The sequence below is a fragment of the Salminus brasiliensis genome, chromosome 3 (genome assembly GCF_030463535.1).
Source record: "Salminus brasiliensis chromosome 3, fSalBra1.hap2, whole genome shotgun sequence".
Taxonomy (NCBI): Eukaryota; Metazoa; Chordata; class Actinopteri; order Characiformes; family Bryconidae; genus Salminus; species Salminus brasiliensis.
The window spans coordinates 9102458-9120839 of NC_132880.1; the positions used below are offsets into that span (position 1 = coordinate 9102458).

Sequence of the window (18382 nt, forward strand, 5' to 3'; positions counted from 1 at the left end):
TGCTACCTTGACCCACACAATACTGTTTCTTGCTGCAGGGCTAATTCCAGTCAGTGCACCTGCAGAGGTGGTACAGGCTGAGCTGAATGCTCTATGGACCATTACACCAGACACAGTCTCGGTCACAAAGTGGGACTTGAGCACACAGTCACAGTACAATGTCACATTCAACTCAAACAGAGGTAAGAACTGTGAAATGACTCAGCAGCTTTTTTATTTACAGTTTTATTTCAAATATGAACAAATTATAAAGAAAAAGACATGTTTACAACAAGGATAACTGTTGGGGTAGATTTCTACACTATATCTCCAAATGTTTGTGGACACCCCTTTAAGCGAATGCATTCAGCTGCTTTAAGTTGTGCCCATCGCTATCAAAGATGTGCAAATGCACACACACAGCTTGTCTAGTCCCTGTATTGCCAATAGAATTGGACTGTCTGGAGCAGATGAACATGAACCTATTGGCACCGTGCCTAATGCCAGGTATGGACTAAAGGGGTGTAAATCCCCCCAGCATTGAGCTGTGGAGCAGTGGAACTGTGTTCTCTGGAACGATGGATTTTGCTTCATCTAGTACTTTAGAATGAGTTGGGGAGTTGGGCTGAATGCAATTAAATCCTCCCAGCAGAGCTCCAAAATCTAGTAGAAGGCCTTCCCTGAACAGTAGAGACAGTTACTCCAAAAAAAGCAGGATAAACTCTTTTTCAGTACCCTTGATTTCAGAAGTAACAATGTATGAGCAGGTGTCCCAATACTGGGTGGCTCAGCGGTTAGAGCGCCGGGTTATCGATAACAGGGTTGTGGGTTTGATTCCTGGGCTTGGCAAGCTGCCACTGTTGGGATCTTGAGCAAGGCCCTTTACCCTCTCTGCTCCCCGGGCGCTGGAGTTGTGTGTGTGTACTCACTGCCCCTAGCTCACTAGTGTGTGTGTGAGTGTGTGTTCACTACCACAGATGGGATAAATGCGGAGGACCCATTTCGCTGTACAGTGTACAATGACAAATACATGCACCTTTACCTTTTTTTTACTTTACTTTTGTCCATATAGTGTGCAAGTTAATCTACTATTAAAGTAATTTATGCCCATAAAGCAGGAGAAGCATATAAGAAGATTCATGAAGGAGTCCTCAAAAGAATAGCTTTAGAATAGAATTTCATAAAAAGTACATCTCTCCAACTGTTAAGCACAGAGGTGGATCAATGATGCTCTGAGCCAGTGGCACAGAAAACATTTTGTCTATGGATTCCATGTTGGCCCCACATATGGAGTGCCCACAAGGGTCCCACCAGGGGTTGTACACTGCGCATGAGGCCTAGATGGTATACATGTGATTTTAGGGTGGGATGTAAAGATAAAGCCTATTTGGTAAGCCCAACTGGATACCAGTAACAACACATGTACAAACCCACTCAGAGCCCATGCCCACCTGGATCCCACCTAGCCCACGTTCCTCCCATGTGAGCCCCACGTGAGCATGTTGGCTGGGGGGAAAGAACGCAACGTTTTCCCCAAGCGTTCCCCTTATGCTGAGAATCGACGGACCTCCTAGTCCAAGCAATGTCTTATTACCAGCATTACATCCACAGCACAGGGGCTGAATATGTATGCAAACAAAAAATTCAGGTAATAATATTTAGTGGCTAAAAGAACAGTTACAATGAGGTTATACATTCTTATGCAAAGGACTGTAGTATGTCATCAATTGTCATTCCATATGCATGCATATTACTGTGCTCTCCGTATGTCTCAAAAGCCATGCTATTGTTTCTATGTCAGGTGACTTTGAGGATCTTCAATACTGGACAAATTGGCCAGGCGTAAACATCACAGTTAGTGAGGTCATGAAAGGAAGAGCTAACCTGAGCACCTTTACACTGCTGTGGGGAGGCATCCCATCCAGCCCTCTCCCATACAATGCATCAGCAGCTCAGGTGTGTATGTGTCTAATCATTGTACAAAAATGCTGGTGTTTGGCTTGAAATAGAGAATCCCCTGTTGTAATACATCTGTAAAGCAGTACTCTTTCAGTAAATTCTGATTACATCACCAAGCATTTTAGCCACATCTTTATTGGAATAGTCTTTTGAATAGACATAAATAGACAGAAATATTAATATAACATTAATATAAAATACATTGAAAACTGCCAGACACTAAACGACTGTGGTCATATGGTAAATGACTGCAAGCTGCTGCTGAACCAAACCAAACACTCCACAAGACACGCATGTCTCGCATTACCCAGAAGATGTAGATTTGCGCCACAGCTTGTACTGAAAAGGAAGGGAAGACGGGGTCAGCATGGTGACCAGTACAGCACTTGTTGGAGGCAGACGCTATGTTGGCTTCTTATATGAACCTCCATTCCACGTCAAATGGTTCCGCAGTATTGGAAATGTACTAGTGCCAGAATGTAGCTCCTGCAGCGTTTAAGGTGGAACATAAAATTACCAAAAAACTGCCTGAAAACTGCAAATTTTGTGCTCACTTTTCATTGTCTGTTGACAGGACCCATTCAGATTGAGTCACTGACTAGTTTACAGTCGAGTCGAGTCAGAAAAATCAAACAAGTTTGATATGCTCCTGTTGGTCTAAAATGCCCAAAATCAGGGTCTGCGCCCCTCACACACTGCTGACTCTGACTGACAAACAATCTGCAGACTAGAGCCAACCAGCACAGGCTCCAGGGCTAAAATCAGGTTAAGGTGTAACCCCAGCTTAAGTGACAACATTTTAAATACTAGTAGCCTGTTAATTACCAACTACTGGCTCAATAAGGGCCATAGTAGTCCTCTACTGAACTGCTCATTTAGCTACTGTTAATGTGTTATTAAACTGGATTTTCACTCATGTTTAACAGACTAAACATTTTTACAGTTACATAGCTTTTGGTACTCTACATCAATAACACTGTGTGTCCTTTATTTGCCTAAAGGTGCAGTCCGCACTGGAAGAAATAGCGGCTGCCAAATGTCCTCAGGAGCTTCTCAAAGTGGAGAATTCTCTAGTGAAATATTTCAGAGACTATGAGACTACTAACACTGGGGTAAGCACAACCGAAATGATAAACAATCAGACATTGATAACATAATTGTTACAAATAAAAGTGTGAAATTCTTCAGTCATTGGTTGTTGCTATTTTACTCTTTTTTACAGTCTTATTTTTTGTATTAATTAATTTATTTTTAATTACAACTTGAGATTAGTAAGTACTCGTTAGTACTCTCCCCCTCCCCCTATCACATATATTACTCCTGACACTGGGAGCATGAGGACTCACACATGCCTCCTCCGACACATGCAAAACCAGACAGTGAAGTTTTTATTTACCAATTTTCATTTCGGATTTTGGAGATACAGGCCACAGGAATGCAATCTTAACTACAATATAAAGGGCTGAAATTACTCTGTTTTTCTGTCATTTCTCTGAAATTTCTGTCATTTTTTTCTGTCTCACCATTTTTCCTCAGTTCTCAGGTGATTTAAGCTCCAGAGGGACGATGGTCAATGACAATGAGCCATTCTGCGGCCGCCGGTCTTTGATGAACCCCACCGTTCTATTTAGGTCAGATGATGTCAACCTGTCTGGAGTAACCTATGGACCTGTACTTCTTCAGCAATATGGCACAGTAAGCACTCGTCTCTTTGTGTTCTGGAATCATTTGCGGTGTGTGTAGTGTGGTAATGTGGAGTGAAGTGTACAATGTGTTTGTCTGATGTTGAGTGTGCATTATACTCAAATTATTGCCATATTATACTGCCCTAAAGCATCAGAGAAAGGTCACTATTGCTGGTACCATGGCCCAGTGCTAAATATAATAGCAAAATCCTTCGGAAATGCTCTGAAAAGTCCAAGAACCTAAAACCTCCCAGAAAGCCCATTTAATTTGTTTAAAAAAAGAGCCTATAAGACATTGCATGACAGAAGAAGAGAAAAACCATCAGGGAAACAACATATGTGGATGAGTGGCCAATAACTTCTCACAATTTACAAACTAGTGATTCTTCTTCTTCATCTTTTGTGTTCTAGCTCTGCTTGGCATACAAAGGCTACCTACAGAGCAAACTGGAACTAGTGATTACCTATCAGGATAGCACAGGAAGTACCTTTCAAGTGACTACTCAGATCCTGTCAGTGTTTGAGTCAGGGAATGCGTAAGTTTCGTCCACTATACACTTTTTAAAAAAACCTTCTGCTTCATAGAGCCAGAGATAAGCAGGTGAACAGTGGCACCCATCTTACGATTTGTGTGCAGATGGAAATACACGTGTGTGGATCTCTTAACTACCATGCAGACAAGCTTCCCTGGCAAGAACCACAAACTCCTGGAGCTGCATCTGTACAGGGACAGTGGAGATTACTATGTAGACACAGTTCAGCTCGGCAGGGTGGCCCCCATGGCTGACCTCAGTGGTGCGTTAATATATTAGCCCTTTATTTCACACATCATTTCTATTGAATACTGTCTTAGCAGACAGTAATGTAAGACCGTCTTCTCTTTGACCCTTTTTTATGCTAGTTGTTGTCCAGAGGAGAAGACCCCCTGCTCTGGCTCATTCTGGACAGTTCTTCCAGCGGATCTCTGTGCAGAAGCAAAACACGTCTTACGAGATCACAGCTTCTCTTTATAACTGTGGCTTTGATATCCCTCTAATTCATGTTGGCTTCCTGCTGGTAAGTGTGTGAACAAACATGTTTGTTTTAAAGTAAGATATGATGACAGTGGTTGTTTCTGGAAAGGGTGAAGCAGTCATCAGCAGCATCAGACGTCAGATCTCCACTACTAAACCAGCAGCTATTAATAGTCAAGCATTTCTAAAACATCACCGGATTTCTATCATGCGTTCCAGATCTACACACAAGTATGGCAACAGATAGCGGTCCCACCACATATTCGGGAAGGGAAAAAAACCCAAATAAAAAAAATAAATAAATAAATAAAAATAATAAATAAATAAATAATAAAAAAACATATAAATACATTTCCATTTATGAGACTATATATATATATATATATATATATATATATATATATATATATATATATATATCATGGTCTTTGATATATATATATATATATATGATATATATATAATATATCATTTTGAATCGAGCCTCGACTCAAATTTATGTTTTTTTTCCCGTGTATATATATATATATATATATATATATATATATATACACGGGAAAAAAACATAAATTTGAGTCGAGGCTCGATTCAAAATGATGAATTAGGCTTTATTAGATTGTTGTAATAGCAGTAAAAGTGCGTTCTGCTAAGATATTTCTGTCTTGTTCTTTTTTTTCAGGAGTATACACAATGTGCTGAATTATCCCTGCATGTTTCTGTTTCCCACTGTTTTCATGTCTCATTTTTAAATCCAATAGAGGACAGGCAATTTCACAGAGGACATGCTGGTGCTGGCCCAAGACAACGCCACTGTCAGTGTGACCCGTAAGCAAAGAGCCAGCCCTCCTCTTAACGGCACCTTCAGCGTAGAGATCTTCGGCCAACGTGTGGAAGGTCAGGGAATTTTGAGGGAATCTGTGATTAGATTCAACTTTATTGTCATTGAGAAAGTACAAGTGCAAGCCAGTGACATGTAGCTAGCATCTCACAAGAGCTGCAAAGATAAAGTGCCAGTAATGTGCAAATGAGCAGAATGAGTGGGTGAATAAAATATAGGTATAGAATAAATAATTGATATTTAAGTAAGCATATGTCGAAATTGTCCAATATGTGTTCACAATGTACTAATTAGTAGGGATGCACAGATACATCTTTTTCTGTTCCAATACAGATTTCGATATATGAACTCTGCTTATTGGCAGATACAGATACTGATCTGACACCATTGTTAAATTAATAATATATATATACTATATAACTATAACTTTTAAGGCATCAGGATTGATGTAATTACTTTACTAACTTTGTAAAACTTACTGTAACAAATGAACACAAATATAAATAAACCCAATTTCTGTTTATTGGTCACTAAAATGAATAACTGTGCTGGACCTTGGCACAATGTAGTCTGGGCTCAAGACTTTTATTCTGAAATTCAAAGTCTGTGAAACTAAAGAACCTCTCAGTTCTTCTTATATGAAAGACGAGCTGGATTACTCGCTGAGAGATGATGACAGGTTGCGGACACCACACTTGCGGTTGATATGATATGTGTCTCATGTATGTAGGTTACTCTGATCCTGAACCTAGAAAACCTGCGATGCAAGAATCGGGTTCCATGAATTGATCAGTCCCTTGGATCAGACTAATTATCCAGACTAACAATCCAGCTATTTTTGTTTGTATCGGGATCTAATATCGGATCGGTGCATCCCTACTAATTAGGTGTGATAGAAACAGAGTACAGATATGTAAGGGTTTAATTAAGAAATGTATAGCAGTGGAGTGCATGCAGTTAATATTATGAATCCATAGACACAGTGCAGACCAGACCGGACCAATAATGGAGTAGTAATTAAAGTTAATTAAACAGTGATTCAACTGATCCATTCATTTGGTAGCAAATTGTGCTGGACTCCAGCCCTCGGTTTCCCACCCCTGGTTTAGTCTGTTCCAGCTTGTGCACAAACCTCAGAACAACAAAATATTGTGACAAATATGATGTTAAATTAGAACATCATAAAATCACTATTGAACTGTGGTGAAATGTGAGACGCATGACGCATTGAATTGTTTACTTTAGAATCATAAACAAATTGTACCATGAATGAATCCATGAATCATGAATCAAATCTGTGAAAGCAGTAAAGTAAAATCAGTATGGCTGTGTGTGTGTCACAGGTCTGTCAGTGGACATCAGCGCAGATGACCTGAAGTATGCTCTTCAAGGTATTCCAGATCTGGGCCAGTTGAGTGTGACGAGGACAGGGGACTGCAAAGGCCACATTTGGACAGTTCAGTGGCTTACCATGCCAGGCAGCCAGCCCCTGCTGCAGGTAGAAACCGGGAGGCCCGTGGGTCCCAAATTCCAAAAGGCTTATTTAGTATTAAACTATTCTTTAGTTTTTCAGTGGTGCTAAGAGACTGACATGATATAATTATGTGTATACCCAATGTGTCTACCTCTTTCATTGCTCTAAGCTATATGAGCCTCATCTATCCAGTGTCAAACTAAAAAGCACTCAAAAATATGTCTGCAAGCTTATACAGTGGCACGCAAAGGCACACATGGTCAACATTTCCGTACGTTACCGTAAATAGCTGTGAGAAGAAAATGTACTCATCGCCAGTAAAGTAAACAAAGTATATATTAGTATATTCTTTTTAGGCAATGCAAACCCTCCATTTGACTGCAAAGGACCTTCAGGAAGGTTTTGCAGACCCTAGAGTGATGGTGCACTGTTCTCTTGAACAGCAGAACAGCAGTATTCAGAAAAAAAAAAACCTTTCCTGCATCCTCACCAGGAAATCCAGTGACGAAAACCTTTCAAAGAAACATCTAACCAAGCCTGATTAAGATTAAGTTCAAATAGAACTTCATAGAAAATCTGTGGATAGAACAGTTCAGCATCTCACTCCAGATAACATAGCAGTATGGTTAGCCCAATTGGGAACCAGAAGATTTTGTAAATGTGCTCCATGTTGGCACCACATATGTATGTCAGCCAGGGTCAGTGATGGGACCCAGAGGGGTTGAACATGGGCCCATGTAAGATCTGGGTGGGATGTACTGATGGGGCCCATTTGGGAAGCCCAACTTGGTCCCAGTAACGGCACCTGTACAAAGCAACTCAGAGCTCACCTGGGAACTCACCTAGCCCACATTCCACCCATGTGGGCCCCACATATGCTCATGGGTGGAATGTGGGCTGGGACAGCACTAGATGTCTTTTGCGAGGAAGAAGGGGTAAATATCCAAAGCTGTGATACTGAACACTGACCCTATTTTTTGTTATTTTGTAACTGTTAAAGATGAACATGAAAAAATAAACATACTTAAAATATTAAGGAAATGTGGCATCTATACACATTTAGCATATTTAGCACATATTTAGCACATTTAGCATAACGCATAATACACTGGAAATCAGGTAATCATCTTGCTTAGCAGAAATTTCAACCACAAAATTAATGTTCCAACACCAACATGGGTAACATGTACATTTATTTTAGGGATAAATGGATAACAACTAATTTTCCTATTACAGTGTATGAATATGAAGCACCATCAAGTTTTTTGTTCTGCAATCTCTTTACCAGATCAATGACTCTGCTGTAGTCGGTGTAAACCCTTCTGTGGCAGCACAGGTTAAGGAGCAAGGAGGTCTTTTCAAGCAAAGCATTATGGGAGACTTCCTGCGTGTCCCAACAAATAAGACACAGGTGCATTTCTAATCTTCTACAACTTCTTAAACTTAATAATAGTCTAATCAGGTGTTTCCTGACTGGCGTCTGTCTCATGTTGGCGCTTGCCACTTGTTTCAGCTTTGTTGCCAGGATATCAGAGTTATATGATATAGGGTGGTGTGTATAATTGTGGATTATAGAGGATTACTGGATTAGGAAACCATTAACACCATTCTGTGTTTGCAATGACTGTTAGCGTTGGGCAAATGAAGGCTTCCAAACACCTTCTGGCAATAGCAGTAACATGTCCTGCTGTAGCAACATCCAGTAAGACCTTCTGTAAATGTGAGATCATAATATTTTTCAGGTACAAGTGTTTATCAACGGGATCCCATCAGTGTGTTCTGGTGATTGTGGCTTCACCTGGAGTCAGGCTAGGACACCCAATGTGACCGGGATATCCCCATCGCAAGGTAAAACACATGAGTTAGCTCCTTGGCTCTGAGTGGTCCAGTAGACTAAGGCACTGGTTTGAATCCCAGTTCATGCTGCCTGCTATCAGCATCCAGAGTCCAAGGGAGCACAATTGGCCTTATTCTCTCTGAGTGCGTAGGTAGTGTGTTTCTCTGCACATCACTTCAGTGTGATGCTGGCCAGCATCATAGCTCGGTACCCAGTGCTTTCCTCCAAGCGTGTTGATTACATAGGCGGCAGTTCAAAAAAAGGTGGTTGCTGGTTGCACATATTTTGGAGGCATGTGACAGTCCTCAACCTTTCAGCATCTCAGCATCCCATGCGATAGCAGGACAGTACAAATGAGTATAAAATTGGAGACGTAATTGGGTAAAAATGAAAAGAAGGTGCTTTCAGAAATGCCATAGAAGAACCATGATTGGTTCCAGCAAGAGAAATGTGAGTGTAAAGGGTCTTCTAATAGTTTAAAGAACTGACCAAATTAAAGGTCCTTTGCACATCTCTTTTACAGACGTGGTTCCAAAAGGCATTCTTGCTCAAAGAGCCCTTTTTAAGAGCACTTTAAAAGTGAATACTACTGTCTGTCTGCTCTGGATGCTCAAATGAAAGCTGAATGTCAGTAAGCATTTTTGAAAATTGTACTGAAATGCTGCTACTTAAGTACTAACTATGATTACTGGACAATTTGTTGCAGGTGCCAGTGCTCTAAACACAGTTCTGACCATCTCAGGATCTGGATTTGTTGATGGAAATGCCTCAGTGCAAATTGGAAACGTCCAATGCTCAGTTCTCCAAGTAACCCGTAAGTTTGAAATTACTAGTAGCTACCAAGACAAGCTACATTTGTTCCCCTAGTGTGTTTTTAAAAAGAAAAAAAGAAAATTCAGCCTCACCAGTGATAGATAATCATATAAAGCTTTTATAATTCTGAAGGAAATTGCAGCGTTGGAGCGAATACAAATATTTATGGTTTTATTCTCAGTGATTATAGTGGTTGAAAATGTCATAACACATATTAGGACAAGACTAAAGACTAAAACACAGAAACCCTGTTGCTAATCACATTACCACACTTCACCATGTTAACGCAAGCTAAATACGTTTGTGTGTTTTTTGTCTATTACAGCTACATCACTGACCTGTAGTGTTGGCCCTGATCGCGCTGGATTGTATCCAGTCACTGTGAGCTTCCCTCAGCTGGGTTATGCCCTATACCCAGGCGGCAATCCTTTCAACTTCACTTACCAGATGGGAGCTACCTCCATAGAGCCCACTACAGGCAGTGTTACCGGTAAACTGGACGCACCAGCTATGTGACCATGCCACAGCAAAGTCTATGGACATTCCTGTTCATATTGACATCTAAACGATAAAATGTGCAAGCCTGCGCTGTTGTACATCTAGAACACTGACCAACTACATGTATCATAGAAAATACATTGTAATAATTGCATATAGATATAGATGGTATTTTGCCCATTTTGGCCATCTCTAGTGCTCTAATGCTCTATTGATGCATTTTCACAGTATAAGCAGAACCCTTGTATATCTCTTGTAAGTCACCTTTACAGGAGAAGGAAAAAACTTCTTAACTTTCAGTGGAAGTCAGTGTAAAAGCATTTCTGGTGGTCAATTCATCATGAAATTTTATTATGATTCATATTATGTCAAAAAGTGAATATCATCAAAATTGGAGATGCAATGTATCAGACTCACACAGCTAACATGACTTATTCTGCTGTCTTGCTCCGTAGGGGGAACAGTCATAACCGTGTCTGGGTATGGATTTGGCTCTAATACCACGGCCACCATTGGGAATGCTTCCTGTGATGTAATTTCTGTGGATCTAAATCAGCTTAGATGCAGGGTGCCTGCGGTAAGTAAATGAGCCTCTTCTGCCGAAAGTATTATAAACTTCTGTTACCAAAAAATAGCCCCAGCAGTCTGTATAGAAGTCCTTGTAGTTACTGAGAAATACACATTAGTGTGTAATAAGCCTTGGAGTGTTAAGGGGTTTTTAATAAGTGTGCAGAAGTGATATATACACCACATATATTAGACTTTATCCTTATAAATGTGACTGTACATGTGTCTAAAAGTGCAGAACATTGTTTACATTTAAGTTTGTTGTCTGTTTTGAGTAAAGAAATGACATTTTAAAGTTTCTAAAGACTAGAAATTGAGTGCTGGTTTATGTCGCAGGGATCAGGAGTGCAGAATTTAACTCTGAAAAGCGGAGAAATGACTGCTGTGGCAAGCAGCGTTTTCACATATGACAGTGCCCTGACGGCCATTATAACTGACGTGAGCCCACAAACAACAACAGTATTTGGTAAGATAAAAAAGAATTGTGGATAATTGTGTTTTATGGCGACGTCACAGTATATTAAACAGGATTATTTATATTCATGTTCAAGTTCACATGTATTTGTTTACTTATATGTATTGTGGATAGGCCAGAAATAATATAATCCTTATATATAATCAGAGGTATTCCAGTATCTTTAGCATTCATCATTTGGCATGCTAAGTCTGATCTGACCCGAATGGTTGTTCAGTAAGTAACTTAATAGCTCAAAGAGACTCAGAGCCAAAACATCTAAACAATAACAAACTGAACTTTTAGTAAACATACTACATTAAAAATAGGTGTTGTTACAATCACAGGCTTTTATCTGGCCCCCATGAATCATGATTGTAGATACCAAAACAGGTTCACGCATCAAATGTCACACGCCATTGTTTCCTGGTGTGCACCCGCTGTAATCCCCAGACAGTGTTCTTTTGTGCCCTGTAGTGTTCGTGCAAGCTTTTTGACCACATAATTGTGACGCACCTTGCAAATTCCTGGCTGTCATTTTCCCCACCACTCTACACCCTGGAAGGGCTATTATTTGCAACACTTTGCACAGCCAGAATGGTTAAACCTATCCTTTTTTCACAAGAGCAAAATCTGTCACTGTAATTTAAAGTGTCAGTCAAAGTCTTTATGGTTGTTATGACGCTTATAATTGACAGTTGGTTAAAAAGATGATAGTAGCCAAGTAGTTAACCCTTATTGTCTGGGTATATAACACTGGGTATTCTCTATTGTGTGTTCAAGGGAACAGGACTTTGATTGTCACAGGAATTAATTTTGAGAACCAGACCAATGGCAGCTCCGTCCTGATTGGAAATGTGGATTGTGAGGTGCTTCATTGGGCCAGTGAAAACATCACCTGCTTGTTACCTACACTGCCCCCTGGTCTCTACAATGTGAGCGTTAGTATGGGGAACAGAGGCTATCCTGAAATCAGGTATGGTCCAACATACTCTATCAGAATTACATTCATTTAAGCTAGTCATATTTGCAGTGGCTTAGTGTGGCTGCAAGTTGCAGCGTAGTGTGTAACCTCTTAAACTTTCGTCTGCTCCCATCATTAACATCATTACTGTCATAATAATATCATAGGACATATCAAGTTTCATAGGACAATAGAACCTTATGGGACTTCACAAGATATGCTGAACCAAACGGTTTACCAAATAATTCACATCGTTCAAGTGTTTCTGCATTAGGAATAATAAACATAGGGGTCAAGGGGTCAAGTCCTATACATAAAGTCACCATATGCATGCTCAGCACTGAGCTTGGTAAAAACTGATAAGCTCATGCATATTAATTATAAGAAGCTTTAGCATCAGGATATATAAGTCCCAGTGCTTCACACAACTGGCATGTTTGATCTGTGTTGATGATTCTCGTGATTATTATACCTCATTATTTATTGTCCTCAATTGAGCTCTGAAATTCTTAAGATTTTTTTTTATCAAATTATGAATTTTATAATGATGCCCAGTTCATAAAGATCAAAATGAACCTTTTAAATATATCATATGTTAAAAAAAGATCATTTAATTCACTTTGGCCTCTCACCAGAAAATTTACCATCAAGTTTATTACACAATGGCGTTCAGACGGCACATGCAAATGAGGAAAAAGCCTAATGTTAGCGTAGTCATAACCTTGTATTTAGCCTTGTAACTAGAACATTGTCATTATTTCTTGTAATTATTACCAGCCAACCCAAGTCTTACTGAATAGTGCTGCCAGCCGTGTGGTTAGTCTAGCTAAATCAGGGGCCTCATCTGGATTAGCCACTAACATGGATACTTGCTCACTTCCTATTCTGTCTTTGTCTGGCGCATTACTTTTGACATCCCTTCCCGGGCTAATGGTATCCCGAGGTTGCTTATTTCCCATATTTAGTTGGCGATAGAGTTCTGGAGGTGACGTGCAGCTCACCAGAGTTACTGATGCACATCCTGGAAATGATTGCCTCAGAAAACTGACTGGCGAAACTGAATATTTGCATATCGCTGCTGGCCAATGAAACACATGTATATCTGTTTTTTGTTTTCTCCATCGTTTGAGCCCTGGAGCTGCTCTGTACACTCAGTAAATAGTTCTAGATGAATGGACCAATAGAAATGCTCTAAATTCTTTGGAATAAACTTATATTTTACATTAACTTTCATTTAAACTTAAGATCATTTTGCCTTCTCCATTTTGGAGATTTTGGGCCAGTGGTGATATAAATAATCATAATACTTTATTATAAATACATAAGACTTAACAAAACAGTATGAAAAAAGTGAATTGGGCCTGTTTTTCAAGCCTCATTTGCCTATGTTTGAGGTTCACAGTATATCAAACTCTCCTAATTCTGCCATTCCAAAGAAAATAGTGAATTACCCTGTACGTTTTATGACTACTCTCTAAATTAAGTATTAAGAATGAATTAATTATTTCATTTATGTTTCATGTTTACCACAAATACAGTGCTGGCGTGGACACAACTATTGAGTACGTCTTGCAAGTGACCAGCCTGTCCCCTCAGCAGGGCTCTCTGTATGGTGGCACCACAGTGACCATCACTGGCTCTGGATTCAGCCCTGTTTTAACAGACAACACAGTTACACTAGGTATACCACCCAGACCTGTCAGTGCTTGATCTCCGCCCCACTAAGGTTTAGAACCTCATAGCCTTTTAGCCGCACTCATTAGCCACTTTAGAAACACAGAAACAATTGTAGACTTTTGCCCAGATGTTCAACACCCTTAGACCATTCATCATTGGTCAGTTTCTGAACACAGGGCCGCTGTTGTCCAGATATTTGGGCGGTGAACCATTTTAGCACAGTGACACTGGCATGGTAGTGTGTGACTGTGGTAGAAGTATAGTCCCTGCGGTTGAAAGTGATTCACCACCCAAACATATTTGACTACTGACCACTGGTAGAGGGAGTGACTAGCACAAAATGTGCATCAAACAGCAGGGAGAAGCAAGTTGAAGATACAAATGGTGTTGGGGGTGCATATACTAATAAAGTGGCCGGCAAATGTCTAGTAGAGGTCCAGGTCCAGATCTGGCCCACACTTTTTACTGTCAGCCATCCAACATACTGCCCTAGTGGTGCTAAAACACAGCCACAACAGCTTCAGTTGGGCCAATTTTGGCCTAAAACAGTAAATGCTTCAAGGCTGCATTTGGCCCAGAATAGTCTGCTGTCTAGGACTGCTTTGACAGTGAACAAAAACCAACCCATCTTCAGATTAACCTGTTCATAGACAACAGTAGTTTTAGGCTGATAATATTATATATATATTATTCATAAATATATATATTTATGAATATTATAGACCGTATGAACAGTCATAGTTTACAGAAATGTGTGATCCGTTTAGCTAAGCCAATGTGTTTTCCCCAGGTGACAGCCGTTGTGAGGTGATTGCTGCCTGGAACAATAAGCTGGAGTGTGTGAGCCAGAAAGACGTGCAGACACACATTGTCACAAACCAAGGCATCGACCCCAGTAGGTTTACACCCAACATCCCACAGCATCGATACATTTTTCATGCTTCTGAAAAAGTAAATGTATTGTCTCTGTCTGCATATTGGAGGTGTGATTTATGTGTGTGTTTTCACAGACAATGGGCTGTGGTATGCATGGAGCCCATCCACAGTGATGGCATCTGTAGGGGACACAGTGGTGTGGAAGTGGGCAGCTCCAGTTTTTGTCCCAGACCTAGGCTACAGGGTCTTTAGTGTGGCAAATCCCAGCAGCACTGTGTTTGACGAAGTTACCTTCAGCAGCGGAAATACCAAAACAGCCACAGGTACCTAGACTAAGGCAGCTGACACTATGCTTCAGAACTACACGGAGTATCCAATCTAGTAGTTTTGTAGTGGGCACTTAATAGTAAGCCATATTAGTGTTATTGTTGCATAACGGGACAGTGCTATACAGTGCCTTGATATCTCTCATTTTATATATTCATTTGCCAACAGGGTCATGAGTACCTATTTCCAGTCCATTTTTTGTTCAACGTTTAATAACATGTTCAATAAGGACTAGCTGGATTAACAATAAATAAATAACTGATCATTAAGATTAATAATTGAATAACAAGCCTATGATTTAACACCTTAACACTCTAATGCTTATTACACACTAAGGTGTATTACTCAGTAACTAAAGGAACTTCTGTACAAACTGGTGGGGCGATTCCTTGGTAATAGGTAATTGTAATAACACTTTCGGCCTACCGGCAGACCAAAGGTGGTTAAAGAGCTACTTTTAATCATTGTGAATCAACCAGTTTGCAGTACACTAATACACTAACAGAGGTACCAAATATTCATGATAATAGTCTAATTTAAGCACATAGATGACTAATGCCACCCCTTCCAGGCAGGTCTTACTGTAACTGATGGTTTTAACAGTAACAATTCACTACTACACAACTGTAATTACTAGCCTAACTGTCATTGTACCCATAGTAACCCACTGTATAGTCTGTACTCTGTCTTGTCTCTATTCTGTTGTCTGGCACTTGATCACCTGACTGTCCTAAGTGCTACTGTCTTTAGTGCGAACAATGGAAATGTCTCCAAGCGTCACCATGTCTTCACTTCAAAAGAACCCAGAAGTAAAAGAGTCTTACCCTGGTGGAATGTGTGTGTGTGTGTGTATGTACATATGTGTGTGTTTTTTTTGTCCATAGGTATCTTCAGCTATCGGTTCACTGCGCCTGGGGTGTACTATTTCAGCAGCGGCTATGTTGATGCGGCGAACCAGAAGACCATGCAAGGCGTGGTGAATGTTAGGCCACTGGAAGAAAGAAGCAGTAGACCTCAGGTCACTGTAGCAGGCTTTCAGGCCCTTCAGAGTCTAGGTACAAATACACCTCATGTGAATGGATGAACCAGTTTGCTAAATGTGCTTGTAAAAGGTCTTAGCCAGATATGGGGTTTCTGACAGCTTGACTTGAACATGTCTTTGGTGGACAACATGTTAAAGCTAGCTTAAATAGGCTTAAAAGCACTTTAAGATCTGTTGACAGACTGGCGGTGTTGAAATAATGCAGAGATGGCACGTAAACCACGTAAACCACATAGACCGTATACTGCGTCAGCTAAAATTTGGAGATGGTCTGATGGTATGAAAAAAGTAGATGCTTACCTTAGACTGTACTAAAATGCTAGGTAATCTCAAATAGCTTTTGTGATTTATGATACTGTGTGAGTAATATGAGCTAGAGACATGTACACCAGTAAACCAAAAAAGCAGACTTAAGACTGTAAACAAGTTGTGGCTGATGGCCTACATTTGGGGTAAGGGGTAAGTAAATTGTGGACATAAGCCAAGACAGATTCTTTAAACAGGTGGCCAGTGGCCATACAATTTTTTTTTTAAATAGAGTTTATCCAGTTGTTGTGGCTTTAAATTGCAAACTGTGACCATGTGACACCCCTTGTAACAGACACAGGTTAACACAGGTTAACCCCTTTAGGTTCAGCACGAGTGAGCAGATTAGCATCTGATTGTGTGGCCTCCTCTGAGTGCTCCGGCTCCAACGGGACATCCGACAGTCTTTCCTTCAGTTTCTCCAGCTGCGCCAGCCCCACTGTCAACTCCATCTCACCCACACAGGGCACAGTTCACAACCCCATCATCCTCCAGGGCTCTGGCTTCAGCAGCATCGCCTGTGCAAATGAGGTGAGGAAAGAGTCAGGAACCTGAAGTTATTAGAAAACATGATCACCACCCCACTTATTGATGATGATCACCACCCCTCGTTTCCAACCCATCCAGTATTGGACGGAGCACTATCATTCCAGAAAGCACAGCTTTACTGCTCCACAGCTTAATGTTGGAGGGCTTATACCCCTCTAGCACATGCCTGGCATTAAGCATGGTGTCAATTGATAAAGACCAAACTGGAATGGCTGGAATGACTAGACTAGCTGTGCCAACCTCCAAAACGGCAGGCCTAGTGGGGTGTTCCAGGTATGCAGTGGTCAGTACCTACCAAAAGTTGACCAAGAAAGGACAACCAGTGAACCGGTGACAGGGTCATGGGCATAGTCCAAGCTAGTCCACCTGGTCCGATCCCACAGAATATCTACTTCTAGTCTTGTGGAGCTGTTTTGGTGGCACAAGGGGGACCTATCCAATATAAAGCAGGTGATTTTAATGTTATGGCTGATTGGTGTATGTGTTTATGTTTACATTACAGGTCACCGTTGGAAACACTTCCTGTCATGTAACCAGGAGCACCTCCACTGAAATCACTTGCCTCCTCAGCCCTGACAGCGGAGTGCCTGTTGCCCTTCCTCTGCCTGTCCAGGTCAGAGTCAACAACCTGGGGGTTGCCATGCTCACTATGCCCAGTGAGTCCAGACGGCATGTGGTGGTTCTGCCTGTGGTGGACTCTGTCTCACCATCAGTGGGCAGCACAACAGGAAGGACGCGCCTCCTCATCTCTGGCTCCGGTCTGACTGGTGGGGCGGTCACAGTGGCTGGCGTTCAATGCGTTGTGGTATTCAGTAACTACACTCAAGTCGTGTGTGACACATCTCCGGCTCCGGCTCGCAGAGGAGATGTCTCTGTTAGCATTGGTGCCGTTAGCTCATCCTGCAGCGCTGACTGCTCTTACGAATATTCCGTGGCATTGGCCCCTCAGGTTTCTTCCGTCAACCCCGACTCTGTTACAGGAAACGAAACGGCTGTCGTCATAGCCGGCAGCGGCTTTGGAAGCAACCTGGAGGACCTTAGCGTGTTTGCGGATAACACTAGTCTGAAGGTCATAAAGGTGACAGACAACAATGTCACGCTGTCCATTGTGGCCCTACCCGCAGGTCCACACGCCCTGCAGGTGGTAGTGAGGAGCAAAGGCTTGGCTTTGGGAAACGCTACACTAACCAGTGTACCACTAGCCAGTCTGATGCCCACCTCTGGCAGCCTTGCAGGAGGAACCTTGCTAATGATCACAGGAAATGGCTTTGTGGTGGGCAACACCAGCGTGATGCTGGGAACCTCCCCCTGCTCCATTGTGCGGGTAACTCCCAGCACTGTGCAGTGTTTGACACGTGCAAGTAGTGAAAAGCTGGTGCAGGTGAACATTCAGGTGCTTGGAGTAAAGTACCCAATACTGAGCTTCAACTACTCTCGTGAGCAAACGCCAAATATCACCAGCATCAGCCCCACCACAGGTACGCAATGATTGTATACAGGGGTGTAACAGTACACTGTATTGCA

At 41.4% G+C, this 18382-nt stretch overlaps 1 protein-coding gene across 1 annotated transcript in view; it reads left to right on the forward strand.

Annotated features, from left to right (window-relative positions):
- pkhd1l1.1 (PKHD1 like 1, tandem duplicate 1) overlaps nucleotides 1-18382 on the forward strand; it is a 58163-nt gene that overhangs the window by 14048 nt on the left and 25733 nt on the right. The window contains exons 17-38 of the mRNA XM_072674623.1: nucleotides 39-182; nucleotides 1781-1935; nucleotides 2940-3050; nucleotides 3475-3633; nucleotides 4035-4159; nucleotides 4261-4418; nucleotides 4525-4679; nucleotides 5395-5530; nucleotides 6818-6972; nucleotides 8237-8359; nucleotides 8691-8796; nucleotides 9492-9599; nucleotides 9924-10088; nucleotides 10552-10673; nucleotides 11000-11129; nucleotides 11901-12093; nucleotides 13620-13762; nucleotides 14549-14653; nucleotides 14769-14957; nucleotides 15846-16016; nucleotides 16635-16840; nucleotides 17361-18336. Of these exons, the coding sequence (XP_072530724.1) occupies nucleotides 39-182; nucleotides 1781-1935; nucleotides 2940-3050; nucleotides 3475-3633; nucleotides 4035-4159; nucleotides 4261-4418; nucleotides 4525-4679; nucleotides 5395-5530; nucleotides 6818-6972; nucleotides 8237-8359; nucleotides 8691-8796; nucleotides 9492-9599; nucleotides 9924-10088; nucleotides 10552-10673; nucleotides 11000-11129; nucleotides 11901-12093; nucleotides 13620-13762; nucleotides 14549-14653; nucleotides 14769-14957; nucleotides 15846-16016; nucleotides 16635-16840; nucleotides 17361-18336 (4035 nt within the window). The remainder of the gene's footprint in view (nucleotides 1-38; nucleotides 183-1780; nucleotides 1936-2939; nucleotides 3051-3474; nucleotides 3634-4034; nucleotides 4160-4260; nucleotides 4419-4524; nucleotides 4680-5394; nucleotides 5531-6817; nucleotides 6973-8236; nucleotides 8360-8690; nucleotides 8797-9491; nucleotides 9600-9923; nucleotides 10089-10551; nucleotides 10674-10999; nucleotides 11130-11900; nucleotides 12094-13619; nucleotides 13763-14548; nucleotides 14654-14768; nucleotides 14958-15845; nucleotides 16017-16634; nucleotides 16841-17360; nucleotides 18337-18382) is intronic.